The sequence below is a fragment of the Myotis yumanensis genome, unplaced genomic scaffold (genome assembly GCF_028538775.1).
Source record: "Myotis yumanensis isolate MYYU_CA2020_CCGP unplaced genomic scaffold, mMyoYum1.0.hap1 SCAF_2, whole genome shotgun sequence".
In the NCBI taxonomy this organism is placed as follows: Eukaryota; Metazoa; Chordata; class Mammalia; order Chiroptera; family Vespertilionidae; genus Myotis; species Myotis yumanensis.
Window position 1 is genome coordinate 210,141,517 of NW_027223753.1, and position 14,592 is coordinate 210,156,108.

The 14,592-nt window shown below is 51.9% G+C and overlaps 1 protein-coding gene across 3 annotated transcripts in view; it reads right to left on the reverse strand.

Moving 5' to 3' along the window:
- The window catches only part of SLC37A1 (solute carrier family 37 member 1), a 56,018-nt gene that overhangs the window by 33,367 nt on the left and 8,059 nt on the right, over positions 1–14,592 (reverse strand). Inside the window, exons 1-2 of one of the 3 annotated variants that reach the window (XM_070407136.1) lie at positions 7,480–7,566; positions 3,999–4,219 (exon numbers count right to left, since the gene is read on the reverse strand). In XM_070407136.1, coding sequence (XP_070263237.1) covers positions 3,999–4,054 — 56 coding nt within the window. In that variant the 5' untranslated portion in view covers positions 4,055–4,219; positions 7,480–7,566. Of the gene's footprint in view, positions 1–3,998; positions 4,220–5,177; positions 5,261–7,479; positions 7,567–14,592 lie in introns of those variants that run through there. The other 2 variants (XM_070407137.1, XM_070407139.1) reach the window with 2 other exon arrangements.

A 14,592-nucleotide genomic window follows, 5' to 3' on the forward strand; every position in this document is an offset into this window, starting at 1 on the left:
TTTAAGCCACACAGTGTGTGGTGCTTTGTTACAGCAGCCCTAGGACACTAATACAGTCCTCTGCTTTTGTGTTTTGTGTTACATTTAGGCTTGTGAATATTAAGAAAACACAATTAAAAATGAATGATCGGATCCTTTCATTCATCAGTGTCCCACTTACTTTGTGCAGTTATGCCTGACTCCAGCATTCTCTGCATCTACCAATACTGCAGGAAGAGTGTTTGGGTTAATCCCAAGTTTCTAGCAAAAAAAGCCCATCTTGACAATGATGGCACAGGACAGGTGCACCTTCTAAGCTTCCTTAGAAATGCTCCCAGCTGAAGAGCAGCCTGCTCCATGGTAAGATCAATGCAGAATGTGTTTCCTCCTTTGAGTGTTATTTATCTCAGTCATATGCAAATAAGGAATACACAAATGCTGTAGATGAGAGTCACTGAGCAGTCTGACTTGGCACCGAAATTAGCCCAAAGACACCCTTAATTTAGAAACAATGAGACCACACAGCTGTGATGCGAGTCCTTTTCACAGCATCCTAGGGAGGCACATGACTTCGGTGACGTCAGCCCTGATCACTTGGTTAAGGGGCTGCCTGCCAGACACCCCCCCACTCCCCTTAGGGAAGCTATAACCTTTCTCTCTAAGTAACTAGTAAGGAACTTGTGGGAACATACTTTGAGATTAAGTAAATAAGCTCTTCCTCCAACTTTCCCCCAAGACTGTGCGTCCCTCGGTGATCCTCACCTAAACTAAGCATCGCCAATGGTGACAGATTGGCTGTCCAGGTTATGGACACTCCCGCGTCCTTAGGAGCTGCCCTTCTGCTGTGGGGAAGGGCTTTCCTTTCTCCCGCTTACCCACTTACTGAATTATAGCCGCGTGGACTCACTGGATTCCAATTATATTCAAAGGCTATAATCCATTACTAGTATCATTTAATTTAAATATCAAATCATCTCAGACTTGGCAGTGAGAGCCCTTTTGTTCTTAAGCACACCCTTATTTTCTGGCGCGAGATATTCCTGGCTCCTCTTACTTCCCCTGCCCCAGTGCTGACATAGCCAAGTTTCCAAAGATGCCCAGCTCCTTCTATGGGAAACGGCACATAGATACCAAGATCTGGCACCAGGTGTGCTCCTGTTGTGGTGTGTTGCTGTTCCCAGGGCCTCTTGGTGGGCAGGGATAGGACATTTTACACACACACACACACACACACACACACACACACATGCGCACTGCGGGCCCGGAACGAGTCGGCTGCTAAGCAGGACAGGCAGCGGTGGCAAAAACACCCGGCGGGCCCGATAAATGTTTTCGGCGGGCCGTAGTTTGAGGACCCCTGCAATACATACACACACACCACGTACACACACAGAGGCATATACATCTAGTTCTCCCCTGCTTTCTCACCAGTTCCTCTTAATTCTTATCCAATACCACACGATTCACTCAGTCCCTCCCTGCCCATATTTTTAACTCCTTCACCATCAGTGAGCAGCTGTTTCCCTTCTGTGGTATTCTTGACAAAATCTGAATCTAATCAGGAGGAAATACTAGATACATCCCAAACAAAAGACAGTCTATTAAAAAAAAAGCTTGTACCTTTCAGAAATGTCAAGGTCATAAAAGACAAAGAAAGGCCAAGAAACAGTCCAGATGAAAGGAGATTAAACTTACAGGACAGCTAAATGCAGTGTGCAGCTCTGGACTGCATCCTGGGCCAGGAAGAAAGCTATAAAGACATTATCGGACATCTGGTAGGATTTTGAATATGGACTATGGATTAGATGATAGAACCTAATCAGTGTTAAATTTCCTGATTTTGATCTGTGTGTGTAGCTATATGAGAATGTCTTGTTTATAGAAAATACTTGCTGATGTATTTAGAAATAAAACAACATAATGTCTGTAACTTACTCTCAAATGTTCATAAGGCATTTTACACACACACACACACACACACACACAGACACACACACACACACACACGCACATGCACGCAGAAGCAAAAAACACCAGTGCTTTGGATTTGTTTGCAGGTGGAGCCCAGGCCTCAAAGCTGCCCTAGGTCACTGTACTTGAGATTCAAAGCCCAGGAGAGAGACCTGTAGTCCCTACTCCCACCCCCCTGCCCCTGATTCCGCCCTGCCTCCTGCTGCACCTGCGCTGTTCGCTGTTTGAGGAAGGTCCTGGGAACAAGGCCTCGGCCTTGAGGGCCTCCACTGGTTGCCGTGAGACGGAAAGCCCTGAGACTCACCTGCCTATCCCAACTGCACACAAAGGAGGGATGTCAGTTCCCCAACGGAAGTCAAAGTGATGCTAGAAAGGGGCGGGTGTGCTGGGTAGAAACACATAGAAAATGTCCTTCGTAGGAATGTTAAAGCCAGTCTCTTTAGGATTGCTAAATCTCAGCTAAAAATAACTTTTAAAGGTCAAAGAACAAGTTGGAAGTAGAGATGGAAGAGAACTGAGACAAATACTCTGTACCCTTGCTACCCAAAGTGTGGCCAATGGACTGATGGCACATCGCCTGGGAGATGCAGACTCTCAGGCCCACCCCGGACCTATGAGTCAGAATCTGCATTTTAACAAGTTCTCGGGGTGATTCACATGCTCACTGAGGTTAGAGAAGCCCTGCTCTATCTCTGTAGGGATCACCCATAAAAAAATAAGAATCTGCGATACACAGGAGTTCTTTGTAACATTCTTTTAACTTTCTTCTGTGAGTTTGAAAATTATATCAAAATAAAGTTATAAAACCAAGAAGTTAAACTCCCCCCAAATAAAAGGTCAGTGTTGGAACACTCGTGGCTAGATTTGCAGTAGGCATGAAATGAGTCAATGAGGGGACTGCTCTGGAAAGAATGACATGTCTGAAGTCCCTCCTGACACCCAGCAGAGGCCTGAGAAGATGCAAAGGGTGTGGAGACCACAGGTGGGTTGTCGTGATGAGATGAAGAGGTCCAGAATACGCCACTAGGGCATAAAAATATTTTGAGGGGAAAGCATTTGAGTTCCTGAAATCTCTTATGTCTAAAAGCAGAGCCCCTGAAAGAATTCAACTGTCCTAAGTCCCTCCCTGGGAGGACACAGGGGAGACCGACTCATTACTGAAGGTGAGAAGTGTCTACCTCACACCCACAGACACTACCAACATTATCATATCTCCCGTCCATTCTCCTAAGGCCCACTCACATTTCCAAAAAGGCATCTGTTTTCCCATCAGTGTCCCTGTCCTCCTCCTCTTCCCCTATTAAGGTGGCATATTAGCCCCAAATTCTAATACCTCTTGGAGTTACATTTTTCTGTAAACTCTTATATATATGTGATTAAGTTTCTTTTCTCTTGTGAATCTTTTTGTCAGTTTTATTTGCATGCTCCCAATTACGGAACCAAAGAGGGTAGAGGAAAACTTTTCCTTCCCAAATAAGATCAGGAGGGGAGACACCACTGAGACTGTGGGTTAGAGGCCAGAGAGCCCAGCTCTAGACTCTGTCCTCACCATCGGCTCCCTCCAAGGGGCACGGAATTCATGACCACTCCCGCCCTTCCCGGAAAAGGATTCTCAGAGCACACAAGCAGGGTGTCTCGGAAGAGAGAGTTGCGTTCTGGTCAGCATCTAACTTGTTAAGATTTCACTTTTTCTCTGGGAGCTCTGCCCCAGTTAGGCCACTCATTGAGCTCAGAGTTCATATACTTTTCACTCACAGGCATGTTATAACCCTGTCAGTGGTCGGCGGTCATTTTTCTGTGGGAGCTGTGATTATTACAGAAACCACTGAAGACCATGAAGGAGTCCACATGCTACCTGTCAGCGCCAGAGCCAAAGACGGAGGACAACGGCAACATTCCTCACAGCTTCCACCACCGCTAAGTGACTCCATGGTTACAGGGAGGACAGCATCCGTGTGCATTTTATCATGAAAGCGGGGAGAGCCGGCTGCACAGTGGCCCTCGCCCACACTCAGGGCCATGCTGAGGCCAGAGCCGCCAGGACTTACCACTGGTCCCGGGAGAATGAGATGATGAAGCGAATGCCGGCAGGGAGTCGAGCCATTTACACGTGGACCTCAGAGCTTTGGCCACGAAATCAGACGCTTCATAAAGAGGTTAGTAATCCTGGCTCCCAGTCTCTCTCTCGTCCCTGCACTCGCACAGGCTGGAAGCGGAGATGTCCTGTTCGGCCCGTGCCCCCTCCTCCTTTCTGCAGAGGCTTAGGTCTCTACAATGAGAAAGAGGAGTTGAAAAGTCAGGGGTGCTGACAATGGCACCCTGGAGTCCCGGGCAGGAGGAACTCCCTATACAGTTGTTAGCCAGTCCAGATCAAAGCTGGCCTTCCCGGGTGATGGGAATGCCCACCGCCAGGGCCACTAGGTGGCAGCACAGCGTCTGCCTGGGGAGGGGGGCGGGGCTTGGTCAGAGATCACTGAACTGAATTTCACATGATGTTCTGATGATATAAAAAGAACCACTGAGTTCATCTCTATCTGGAAGGCATCTAGAGATCAACCCATTCAACCTTAATCACAATACTCTACAGAATATTGACATTCACGTGAACCCAGTACGCGCCCAGTGGTTACAGAGCAGGCCAGGGAACCGGACGTGTTCCATTCCACCCACGCTGGACCAGGCCACAGCTGAGCCACAATAACAGAGGGGAATGTGGGCCTGGACCAGATGGCAGGCCATCAAACCAATCATTTAATTGTGGCTTTGCAACTGAATCAAAATGCATCTAAAGCTGAGGGAATGAACTTCACCTCTTAGCTGCTTCTCCAATTCTCCTGAGGCCACCCCAAAAGCCATGGGAAATGACCCCATTCTGAAGGCAGAAAGGAATGCATAGGGGTGTCCCCAAACAGAAAAGGGGCCCCAGCACACCAGGCAGGTCTCCTGTCCCAAAGCCATGACTTGTAGTTTTCATTCTTCTACACTTGGCAACAAGGAGCCTTTGGACCAATGTGTTAAATAACACAATTCCCAGGGTACACAGTGCATGGGCCGTTCTGTCTTACACTCACTGAAAAGTCACAGGTTATATAATTTTTAAAAAGAAAGCTACTTTTGAGTAAACACTAATCTTGATTTAAAGAAGCTGATATTTATTTAATGTCTTCAAAACATTTCCTTGGGGTAACAGACAATAACAGCAAACAGTTCAGACTTGGAGTACTTACACTTAGATTTGTAAGTGCCTGTCTTTTCAGTTAGACCCGTTCCCCGCGTTCATTCCTGCCATCACTACGTCAGTCAACCAACCTCAACTCAATTCTGGTCAAACCTGTAACAGCAGCAACAATCCAGAAGGCGCTGGAAAAGCAACGGGAAGAAAAGCTTCCTTTCTTTTAAAATCATGCGGGCTCTTCCTCCTGTAAACCAGGTGAGCAAGTGCTACAGCCTCATAGTAAGTGCAATTAGGGCACATGAAGACTGCGAGTCTACATGTGGGGTGTTAAGAGCTCAGTGTCATCCGGGGAGGGGTCGATGGGGGGAAAGGAGACCTATGTAATTCTTTAAACAATTAAAGAAAAAGAGCTCAGTGTCATGAGTCCTCTTCCTCCAAAGCGCGAGCAGTGCCCTCAGAAAATCATTCCACTGAGCGCTGGCGGGACCTCGAGGCCTCCGTAGGTGAGCCCACGGCCATTCCGGCCATTCCGAGGAAGAGGCAGCCTGTGCTCACTCCAGAGGAACAATGAGGCCAGCTGCTGGACTAAGTGGGGCCAAATCTGGTCGGTCCAGTTTCCCTCAGTCCCCTCCCCCTCCACCTCACTTCCTGCGGCCCAGCCCCTTCAAGGAGAGGGCAGCAGAACTGGGAATCATTTGACTTGACCTGTTGTGGGCACACAGCCCAGGCACATCAGAGGGCTTTTTGAAAAATGGCTCTCACTGGGCGTCCCCTGGACCTCACCACCACAACAGGGAAAGTGTCAGAATATCGGTTTCATTCTGTTGTCAGAGGGCAGCTTGGGAAACACCCATTAGAGCATCTTTATGAAAATGTGCAAAACACACGTTTTTCTTCTTATCTTCCCAACAGCCCAACTAGTCAACCGTTAGGAACGGCCGGAGGGAAGTTAGCATGGGGGGGGGGGGCACCCGCAGACTCCCCCTTGGTGAGCCCTGTGCTCTCCGGAGAAGAAAATAGTGAGACTCCACAGTAAAGGCCAGAGTAAGGTGGAAGGTCTTCCCAGAGCTGCAGCGTGGCTGTGGGTACTCAAACCAGCCCACGCGTGTTTTAAAGGGCCCATTAAAGACACAGTTTCTCCAGTGGATCTTCTTTTAAGGCAAAGGTGGGTGAGAATTGCATGTCCCCCCAAAACGTGTTCTGAGAGAGAGGAACTTCCTTTCCAGAAAACACTTTCTGTGGTTTGTGCTTTAAAGGCTCTGCTCCATGTGAACTATGAATGACAATGGCCCTAGCGCTTCCCTGAGGCTCAAATACAAAAGCGCATCCTCTCCTCCCCTAGGACCACGGCCAGTGCAGGCCCAGCAGGTGCGAGGAGTCAGGGCTGGGGCAGCCGGCAAGCTGGATCTAAGGGAGTTTAAGGAGCGAGCAACGGGGGTAAATCTGGGCTAGTTGCCCACGCAAACCACCTCACCCAATTTAAGTTCAAGGTCAGGCGAGCTTTCCGGGTAGTGAGCCCCGCAGACTAAAGGAAAGACAGGCTGAGGGTTCCGCCTTTAGAAGACTTTCCAGAGTCCTCCATTCAAATGCGTCTCCAGTCGCCGGCTGAGGCAGCCTGAAGCTGGGAGAAAGGAAACAGGCGCGCGGCGGTGGCCGGCGGCTGGGGCACTTGCTGGCGCCTCAAGCCCTACAAATACAGAAGGCGCCGTCGCCCGTGTTGGCAGGGAGACTCACGGGCTCGGAACCAGCTGCTCAACAAACAACCCAAAGGCCCGGGTGCTGACGCGGAGCCTCCAGGCGGCTTTTGAAGCGGCTGTCCCCGGTGCCGGTCCCGGCGCAGGTGGACCCGGCGGGCACGCCCACGTCCCCACAGCGAGGCGGACAATGCTTGGGTCTCCCCCGGCCCTGTCCCTGGGCACCGGCTGTTGGCTGTTATCATGGCCGGGGCGGGTGGGAAGGCACCGGCGACAGCTCGTGCCATTCCTGCCCGGGGACCAGCGCGCGGCTCTGGCCCAGCCCGGCGCCCTCGCCTCCACTTGCCTGGATGCCGGTCCGCGCAGCCCGGGACGCCGGCAGGGGCGCCGCCGCGCCTCGGGACCCCTTATTCCAAAGGCCTCGGAGAGCGAGATCGCCCGGCTCGGCCACGGACCAGCACAAAGACGGGCGGAGGGGGAGCCGGGCGCAGGGACTGGGTCCCACCGGCGCGGCGCCCCCACAGCGCGGGCAGCGGGCGCCCCCGCCCACGGCGTCCCCGCCTGTCGCCCGTGGCGGCAGGTGCAGCGCGGCCGCGGCCCCGCAGGTGCAGGCGGCGAGGAGGGTCCCCGCGTGGATCGATCGCAGCCCCCGCGCCTCACCTGCGCCGCCGGACCCGCTCCGCAGCCGGCAGGCTCCCGGAGCTTCCTGCTCGCGACTTCCTGGGGCGGCGCGAGGCCCTGCGGCCCTTTCGCTTTCCTGCGGCCGCGGGCGCGGCGGGCGGTGGCAGCGGCTCGGCCCCTCCCCTTTCCTTCAGTCCCTGCCTGGTCCTCCCCAGGCCTCGGAGCGGCCCGGGATCCCAAACAGCCCTGGGGGGGCCTGGGTGGTTGTGGCCGTCCCCTACCCCTCACTTCCCACCCGCCGTGCCCGCTCAGGATTCTTGGGGAATCCTGTGTCCTCGCACCTGGCATTTCTCCACTGGCCACCAGGAGCTTCCCAAAGGCCCCGTGTCTGTAAGGTAGGTCTTACCTAATGGCCGCGAAGCCAGGACCAGCTAAAGGGGGCCGCCTGGGCCTCCCAGCCTTTCCGCCCGCTGCCCCTTCTCAAGGGTCAGAACCATGAAGCTGGTGCTCTACTAAGTGCACATGGGGCCACGGCCAGGCTGTGTTGAACCATCTCCCATCACACCTGCACACGCGTGGCACGCAGCTCACACGGCCGTTCTGGACTCCAGCCTGGCCCCAGTCACTTGCACTGACACCCACCATTGCTGGGGCCTCACAGACAGTTTCCACGTCAACCCAGTATCAGCCAAGGGACACCGTTCGGAATTCCACTCTCGCTTCTTGCCAAACATTGACCTTGGGCAGCCCCTAGCAGGGCTGGGTCATAGATGAGCCTGGGGTACCCACAGAGCACTCCCAGCACACACTGCATCCAACACAGCCAGGTCCCAGCTCCCAGGGAGGGCAAAGAGAGGCAGAAAAACACCTTGCCACGAAATTCCTGAAAGACTGCCCCTAATTAAAACAATCCTTAAGGCTAGAACCCACCAAGGTTAGGCTGTAAGTGCTCCAAAGGTCTGTATGAACAGTGCCCTGGACCTCGAGGCACACTGCCCTGCCCTGCCCAGCACCCCTTAGGCAGGCCTCCTCCCTGCCAGGCCTTATAGCCCCTCCCCCCTTTCCAGAGCACCCTTATACCCTTTCCTGTTGGTTGAGCTGGGTCATGTCAAATGCACCCCTTCTTTATCCTTTTGAGAACTGTTTATGCAGAAAGGAAACCTGCCGGCCTCACTGTGGCCCCAAGGTACAGCAACAGGGTGCCTCCTACCCTAGCCCAGGGCCTCTGGACTTCTCTCTCTCTCTTTGGCAAGGACTCTTTCTGTGGAATTCCTCTCTCGGCCAATTCCTTCTCCTCCTTCCCCTAAAGCTCTATTCCTGGTGATGCCCAAACCAGCCCAGTCTGGCTTCCATCTGGCTAACACCACAGTCTGCTCAGGGCTCCTCCGCTCTCCTGGGACCTGGGCATCAGCCTCCCCACTTCCAAGCTCTCCCTCAGGCAGAGCTTTCCCAGCTGCCTCCAGCTGCTGTCCTGAAGTAGGTCGGATGCTGTCACTCCTGGACACCCTTCAGGATCCCTGTCGCCTGCAGGAAGGAGAGCACATTCTTTAGTACCTGGAAAGCAAGGCCTGAACTCATGCTTGCAGCCTCCTGCCCAAACCTTCTGGATGGCTCTGCAGTTTCCAAGACAAGCGCTTTCTCACGAGTTGGTGTTTCTGTCTTGGCCCTTCCCACCCCAGCCTTTCCAAGTGAGCACGAACTCTGAGGCAGGTCAGCATTCTCCGTTCTCTCTGGCCATCTTCACTGCACTTCCGGGCACTGTGGACACCTCTTCATCCTGACTTACCACATGAGCCGGGACTAGTTCCTTCTAAATCTATCTTGGGGGTCAGAGAGATTCCCCAGGTTGTGCACTGACTTGGAGGACACTGATCCATGTTTGTAACTGTACGAATGAATGCAGTGTGGACAGTACAGGGCAGCCTGATGTTTTTCACATAGAAAATATCTGTATGGCACGCTGGGCAAAACCAGAGGGGACCTGGGGTGGTCCAGATCATATTTGCTAATTGGAAAGATTAATCTTCTAATTTTATAAAGATTAAGACTTAGTTATTTAGCAAATATTAATCTTTTATAGGATTATAAGAAATAGTTAAACATGCATTAGAGGATTCAGTAAGTTTGTATAAGACTCCCACATAGAAGTTCCCATTCTGAAATGAAAGCTTGTGATTGGTCCGAAGAAAAACATCTAGGCTTTATGCTTGACATGGCTGCACACAAGCTCAGGACAGAGCAGGCAGCTGGGACATCACTATCGAGACATTCCTTCTCACAGGTAGCTAGCTTTGAAGCCGTTATTTACAATCACACAAATTTTACAACAGTTGAACTGATATTTAAAGAACCAAACAACTCTCCCTTTTCTTTCATTGATGTGTAATATTGACATTTCTGGTGAGAATCCAGTGAACTTCCAATCCAGTTGGATTTTTCAGATCCAGTATTTCAAAATCATGGCCAAGTGTGCTAGGCCTGCTGCGGGCTGCCCTCGGGCTGCCGTTGACACAGCGGTGGCCAGGGTTCCAGGTGCCCAGACTCCGGGCTGCCAACTGAGCACGCTGCCTTGGCAGGACCCTGCCTTAACCCAAAACGTTCATGCTTGCTTTGCTTTTGTTTTGATTTTATTTCAGTACGAGAGGAGGACTAAATGAGAGGTTTGTTCACTCTTACGCAACAGGGGTTAATTGGGTGCCCAAGGAGGCCAGCCCTGTGCCAGCACCGAGGCCTCAGGTCAACAAGGGGTCTTTGCCTTTGAAGAGTTCATAGAGCAAAAGCCCAGGTGGCAAGAACAGGGAGGCGGATGTGAGGGTGAGGGGAAGGGTTTCTATTCATCCCCTAGGGCTGCCCTAACCAAGTACCCACACTGGCCAGCCAGACATCCGAGATGAAAGTGCTGGCAGGGCCATGACCCCTCTGGAGGCTCCAGGCCACAATCTGCCCGCCCCTTTCTCTTAGCGTCTGGTGTCGCTGGCTCTCCTGGTGTTTCTTAGCTTGTAGCTGCATCACTCCAGTCCGCCTCTGTCGTCACATGGTGTCTTCCTGTGCGTCTGTTCATAGCATCTTCCTTCTGTGTGTGTGTGTGTGTGTCTCTCCTCTCCTAAGGACACCAGTCATATTGGATTTAGGGGCCACCCTCCTCTGGTAGGGCTTCAACTGAACTAGTTACATCTGGGGGGTGGGGGGGGGGTGGGGTCAAGGTGGTGGTGGTGGTGGGGGGTGACTTGTCAGATTAAGGTCCCATTCTGAGGTTCCAGGAAGGAAATGACATTTTTTAGGGGGGGGGGGGTCACTATTTAACCCAGCACTGGGCTATTACATAAGGGGAAATGAGTGAAAAATGCATCCCCAGGGTGGCAACATCAGGAAGCCCTTAGCACCCTAAGCCTGAAGAAAGAGAGAGCTGAGGCTGCAGAGGAAACTGCTAGATAAGAGGAGGAGTGTGGGGAGGGAATGCAGCCGCTGTGGACGTGCAGCCCAGCAGGGAAGGAGCAGGAACAAACAGCCCACTCTCCTTTCCTCCTGCCTCCCACCGGCCAGCCCAGGCATGGAGGCCAAGAGCCCCACTGATGCCCCTCCCCTCAAATGAAGGCAGTAGACAGGTAACCAGCAACCCCAGCACTGCTACACATTATAATAGAGGACACACCACGGGGTGCAAGAGGGGGTCACCTCGCCCTGACGAAATGGTCACAGGTGGTCACATCTCGGCAGCAGAGGAGGAGTTGGCCAAGAGCACAATGCAAGCTGCAAGCTGGTTTGGGGAGCGGCGATGGTGCAAATAATGTGGAGAGGGGAGGAGAGCTCCTGTGGTAATCCAGACCTGAGATTATGGTTGTTGGGAGTGCAGACTCCAGAAAGGTCTAGAAGGTGAGATAAAGGAGGCAAGGGAAAGAGAGGAGCCGGGATGACACCCAGATGTCTGGCCTGGGCGGCTATGTGGGTGGTAGAGTCTTCATGGAGAGAGGGAACATACAGAGGACACACAGACTTGGGGTGAGACCGGGCTAGGAATTTACTTGTACTTTTGAGCATTTGGTTCCTGGGGGATTTCTCAGTGGAGATGTTGACCAGGGTTGGATTTGTGGGTCTGGAGTCTCTGGAAGAAGCCTAGGCTAGTAAAGGAGGCCTGGTATTGACAGCAACTGACAGCATGAGACTAGACTGAATCCCCAGGGGGGTTAATATTTCAGGGCCAGGCAGGGAGTGGGGGCCAGAACCATGGATGGAGGGTGGGAAAAGCCAGGAAAGCGTGATGTCCAAGAAGCACAAGGAAGGCAGTGTTTCCAGAATGAGAGAGAGTGGGATGCTGCAAAGAAGCCAGGTCTACTGGCTTCACCCAGAAGATCGTGGCTGACGCGTCCATGGAGGTGGGGTGGGCGGCAGCTGCTGGGGGGATTGAGTGGGCGTGGGGAAGAAGAGGCAGCAGGGAGCAGACAACGTTTCAGGAGAGGAGGAGAGAGAAGGGCCCAAGGCTGGAGAGGGACTGGGGGAGGAGGAAGGATATTTTTAAATGTAGGGATGTTTGCGAGCATATACAGAAGAAGGGAGAACACTACAGTAAAGCCCACGTACCCAATACCCAGCTGCATCAATGATCAATGCATAGCCAACCTTCTGTCCTTTCTGTTTCGACCCACTTCCTTCTCCCCAGGAATATTTTGCAGCAAATTCCAGACATTATATTTCATTTGTAAAGTTTCAATGTGGATCTCTAAAAGGTATGGTTTTAAACGTAACCACAATACCATCATCAAGGCTCCCCCAACAAGAACAGTTCCATAATGGCATCCAGTGCCCAGCCCATGTTCTCACTTCCCTGACTGTCCTGAAAATGTTCTGGCCCTCAGTTTTGTTTGTCTTTCAATGGGGATCCAAACAGTCCACACGTGTATGGCTTGTGTCTCCTAGGTCTCCCCTCTGTAGATTTCCCCAGCACCCCCCCCCCCCCGCCCCCCTCCCCCAGCAATGTGTTGCCGTCATTGTTATAGAGGCCAGGCCATTCGTCATGCAGTCTCCCTCCCTCTGCTTGTGCTGACGCTGTCTTCATGATTCGGTCTAACATGTTTTTTCTGAAATTGACAATGAGGGCTAGAGGCTCAATCAGACTTGGGTAGATTCAATGCAAGCACATGGCATCTGGTCAGCTTTCCGGTCTTAGATGTTCCTTGTCTAGGTTCATTAATTCATCAGAAGTCAGAATCCACAGAAGTGGTGAAACTGCTATTTTCAGTCTTTCTTTCCTCGTTGCTAGCACACTTCTGTAAAGAGGACTCCTCTTCAATGATTTAATATCAATTAGTGGACCCTGAGGTACAGTTTGCATAGGAAAGGCAGGATAAATGCAAGCTCCCTCTTTTGCCACTTTTCAAAATGAGTTGGTTTTCTAGTATTCTTCAAAAGTTACCCATGCATTTCTTTGGCATTTTATTGTATGCGCCAGTGGACACAGTCACAGTTGGTGCATTTTGACCCACTGCAGTGACGCTCCTGACTGCAGCTCATTTGCCCGTCTTTGGCCAGTGGGGGCCTCTACTAATCGTCTTGAGTCCGTCTGACATGACCCTGGTACATGATAGTGTCCTTGCTTTCTATTGTGACAAGATGTTGTTCTGAGCTCATTTCATACAATTCCTGCCTCAGACCTGGAATCTGCCATTTCTCCTTGGAGGCCGGCTCCTCAAGTAGTTAGAAGAGAGGACGCCAGCAGGTATGTACAGGAAAGGAGGCCGCACCCTCAAGGACACAAGTCCCCTCAGAGGAAGAAAGAAAAGGAATCCAAAACACGGGAGGAGGAATGAGCCCCAGGTTGGAGAAGGCACTCTGCAGGCAGCTCATTGTAGGTGGGAAGACAAGAGCTGAGAGTTCGTATCTGTTTTTCCTTTGTTGCAGGAGGTAAAGTCAGTCGCTGAAAGCGAGGAGAGCGGAGGTGGCCTCTGGTGTTTGAGGAAAACCAAGGACTTAGGGTAACAAGTGAGAACACTAACTAGGGACGGCTGGAAGGAAGGAGGTGGTTAATTTCTATGGGTGCCCATCTGTGTGGCGGTGTGAGTGTGTCAGTGAGCCCAATGCTGAGAGGACAAACAGGTGGATGGGCCCAATTTGAAGGGAGGGCGTTTGCCATCCCCCCACCTGCAGTGAGGAGTCACTCCTTTCCTGGGCTTAAGAGGCAACTCTGAAAAGTTTGGTCTTTCACCTGAGAGTCACTAGGAGGAGAATGATTTTATGTGCAGAATGAGGCCCTTGCTAGGACCTGGGGTTGTGATGTGAAGTAAGACTTTTCAGAAAGGACCGTCTGTCCAGGAGCTCAGTCTCTCCAGGGAAGAGGACTGTCCATGTGAGGAGCGTGTCCCCGGGACACACTGTGCGTGGTAAGGGGCGCGGTGGCTGAGAAAGGCCCCAGCGCCCTGGGGAGGAACTAGAGCCCAGCTGCAGGGGCTGCCGGCTTCTCTTCACTGTAGGCCCACCGAGCGCTTTGTGAGGCACTGTCCTTGCTACAAAGGTGAATTGGACAGGTCCATTCTCAGGGAGCTCACAATGTAATCGGAACAAGACTACAGAGAACCTCAAGCCACAGGACCTAAAAATCCCCCCCAGTCCTTATTGAACATGCTATCCATTTTCTGGTGTCAATGATTTTAAAACTCTTTTAGGAAAAAAATATGCATTTATTGAATACTGCAATTTTTATGAATCAAACAACCTTTTGACTGTACTAAGGGAACTAATCCGAGGAATGAACCAGTGAAGTGAGATTACTTTCTCCTAACTGATTCTGCTTATTTAATAAATGCATATTTTTACATTTCCATTCTTGTTCAACAGGACACTTTTAGGGCCCCTGCAATGGAGACCCTGTGCCCAGTGCCCTGAATAAACAACACTAAGCCCACGAGCTCCAACTCTGCCTGGAGGCGGTTGTCAGGGGCCTAGCATGGCCCAGAGTGGATCCCGGCCCGGCCCTTCTCAGTGCCAGACCTCAGTGTGCAGATGGCGCGGGGCCAGTCCTGGGACACCCAACACCGCTGGCCTGGTTTAACTCTGACTGGCTCTCGCCTCGGTAGAGGGGAGGGAAATGATTCATCCAGTAACCCTGACCACCGTACTTGGTCCATAACTGCCCAGAGGCTTGGCCTAGGAGCCAGATCC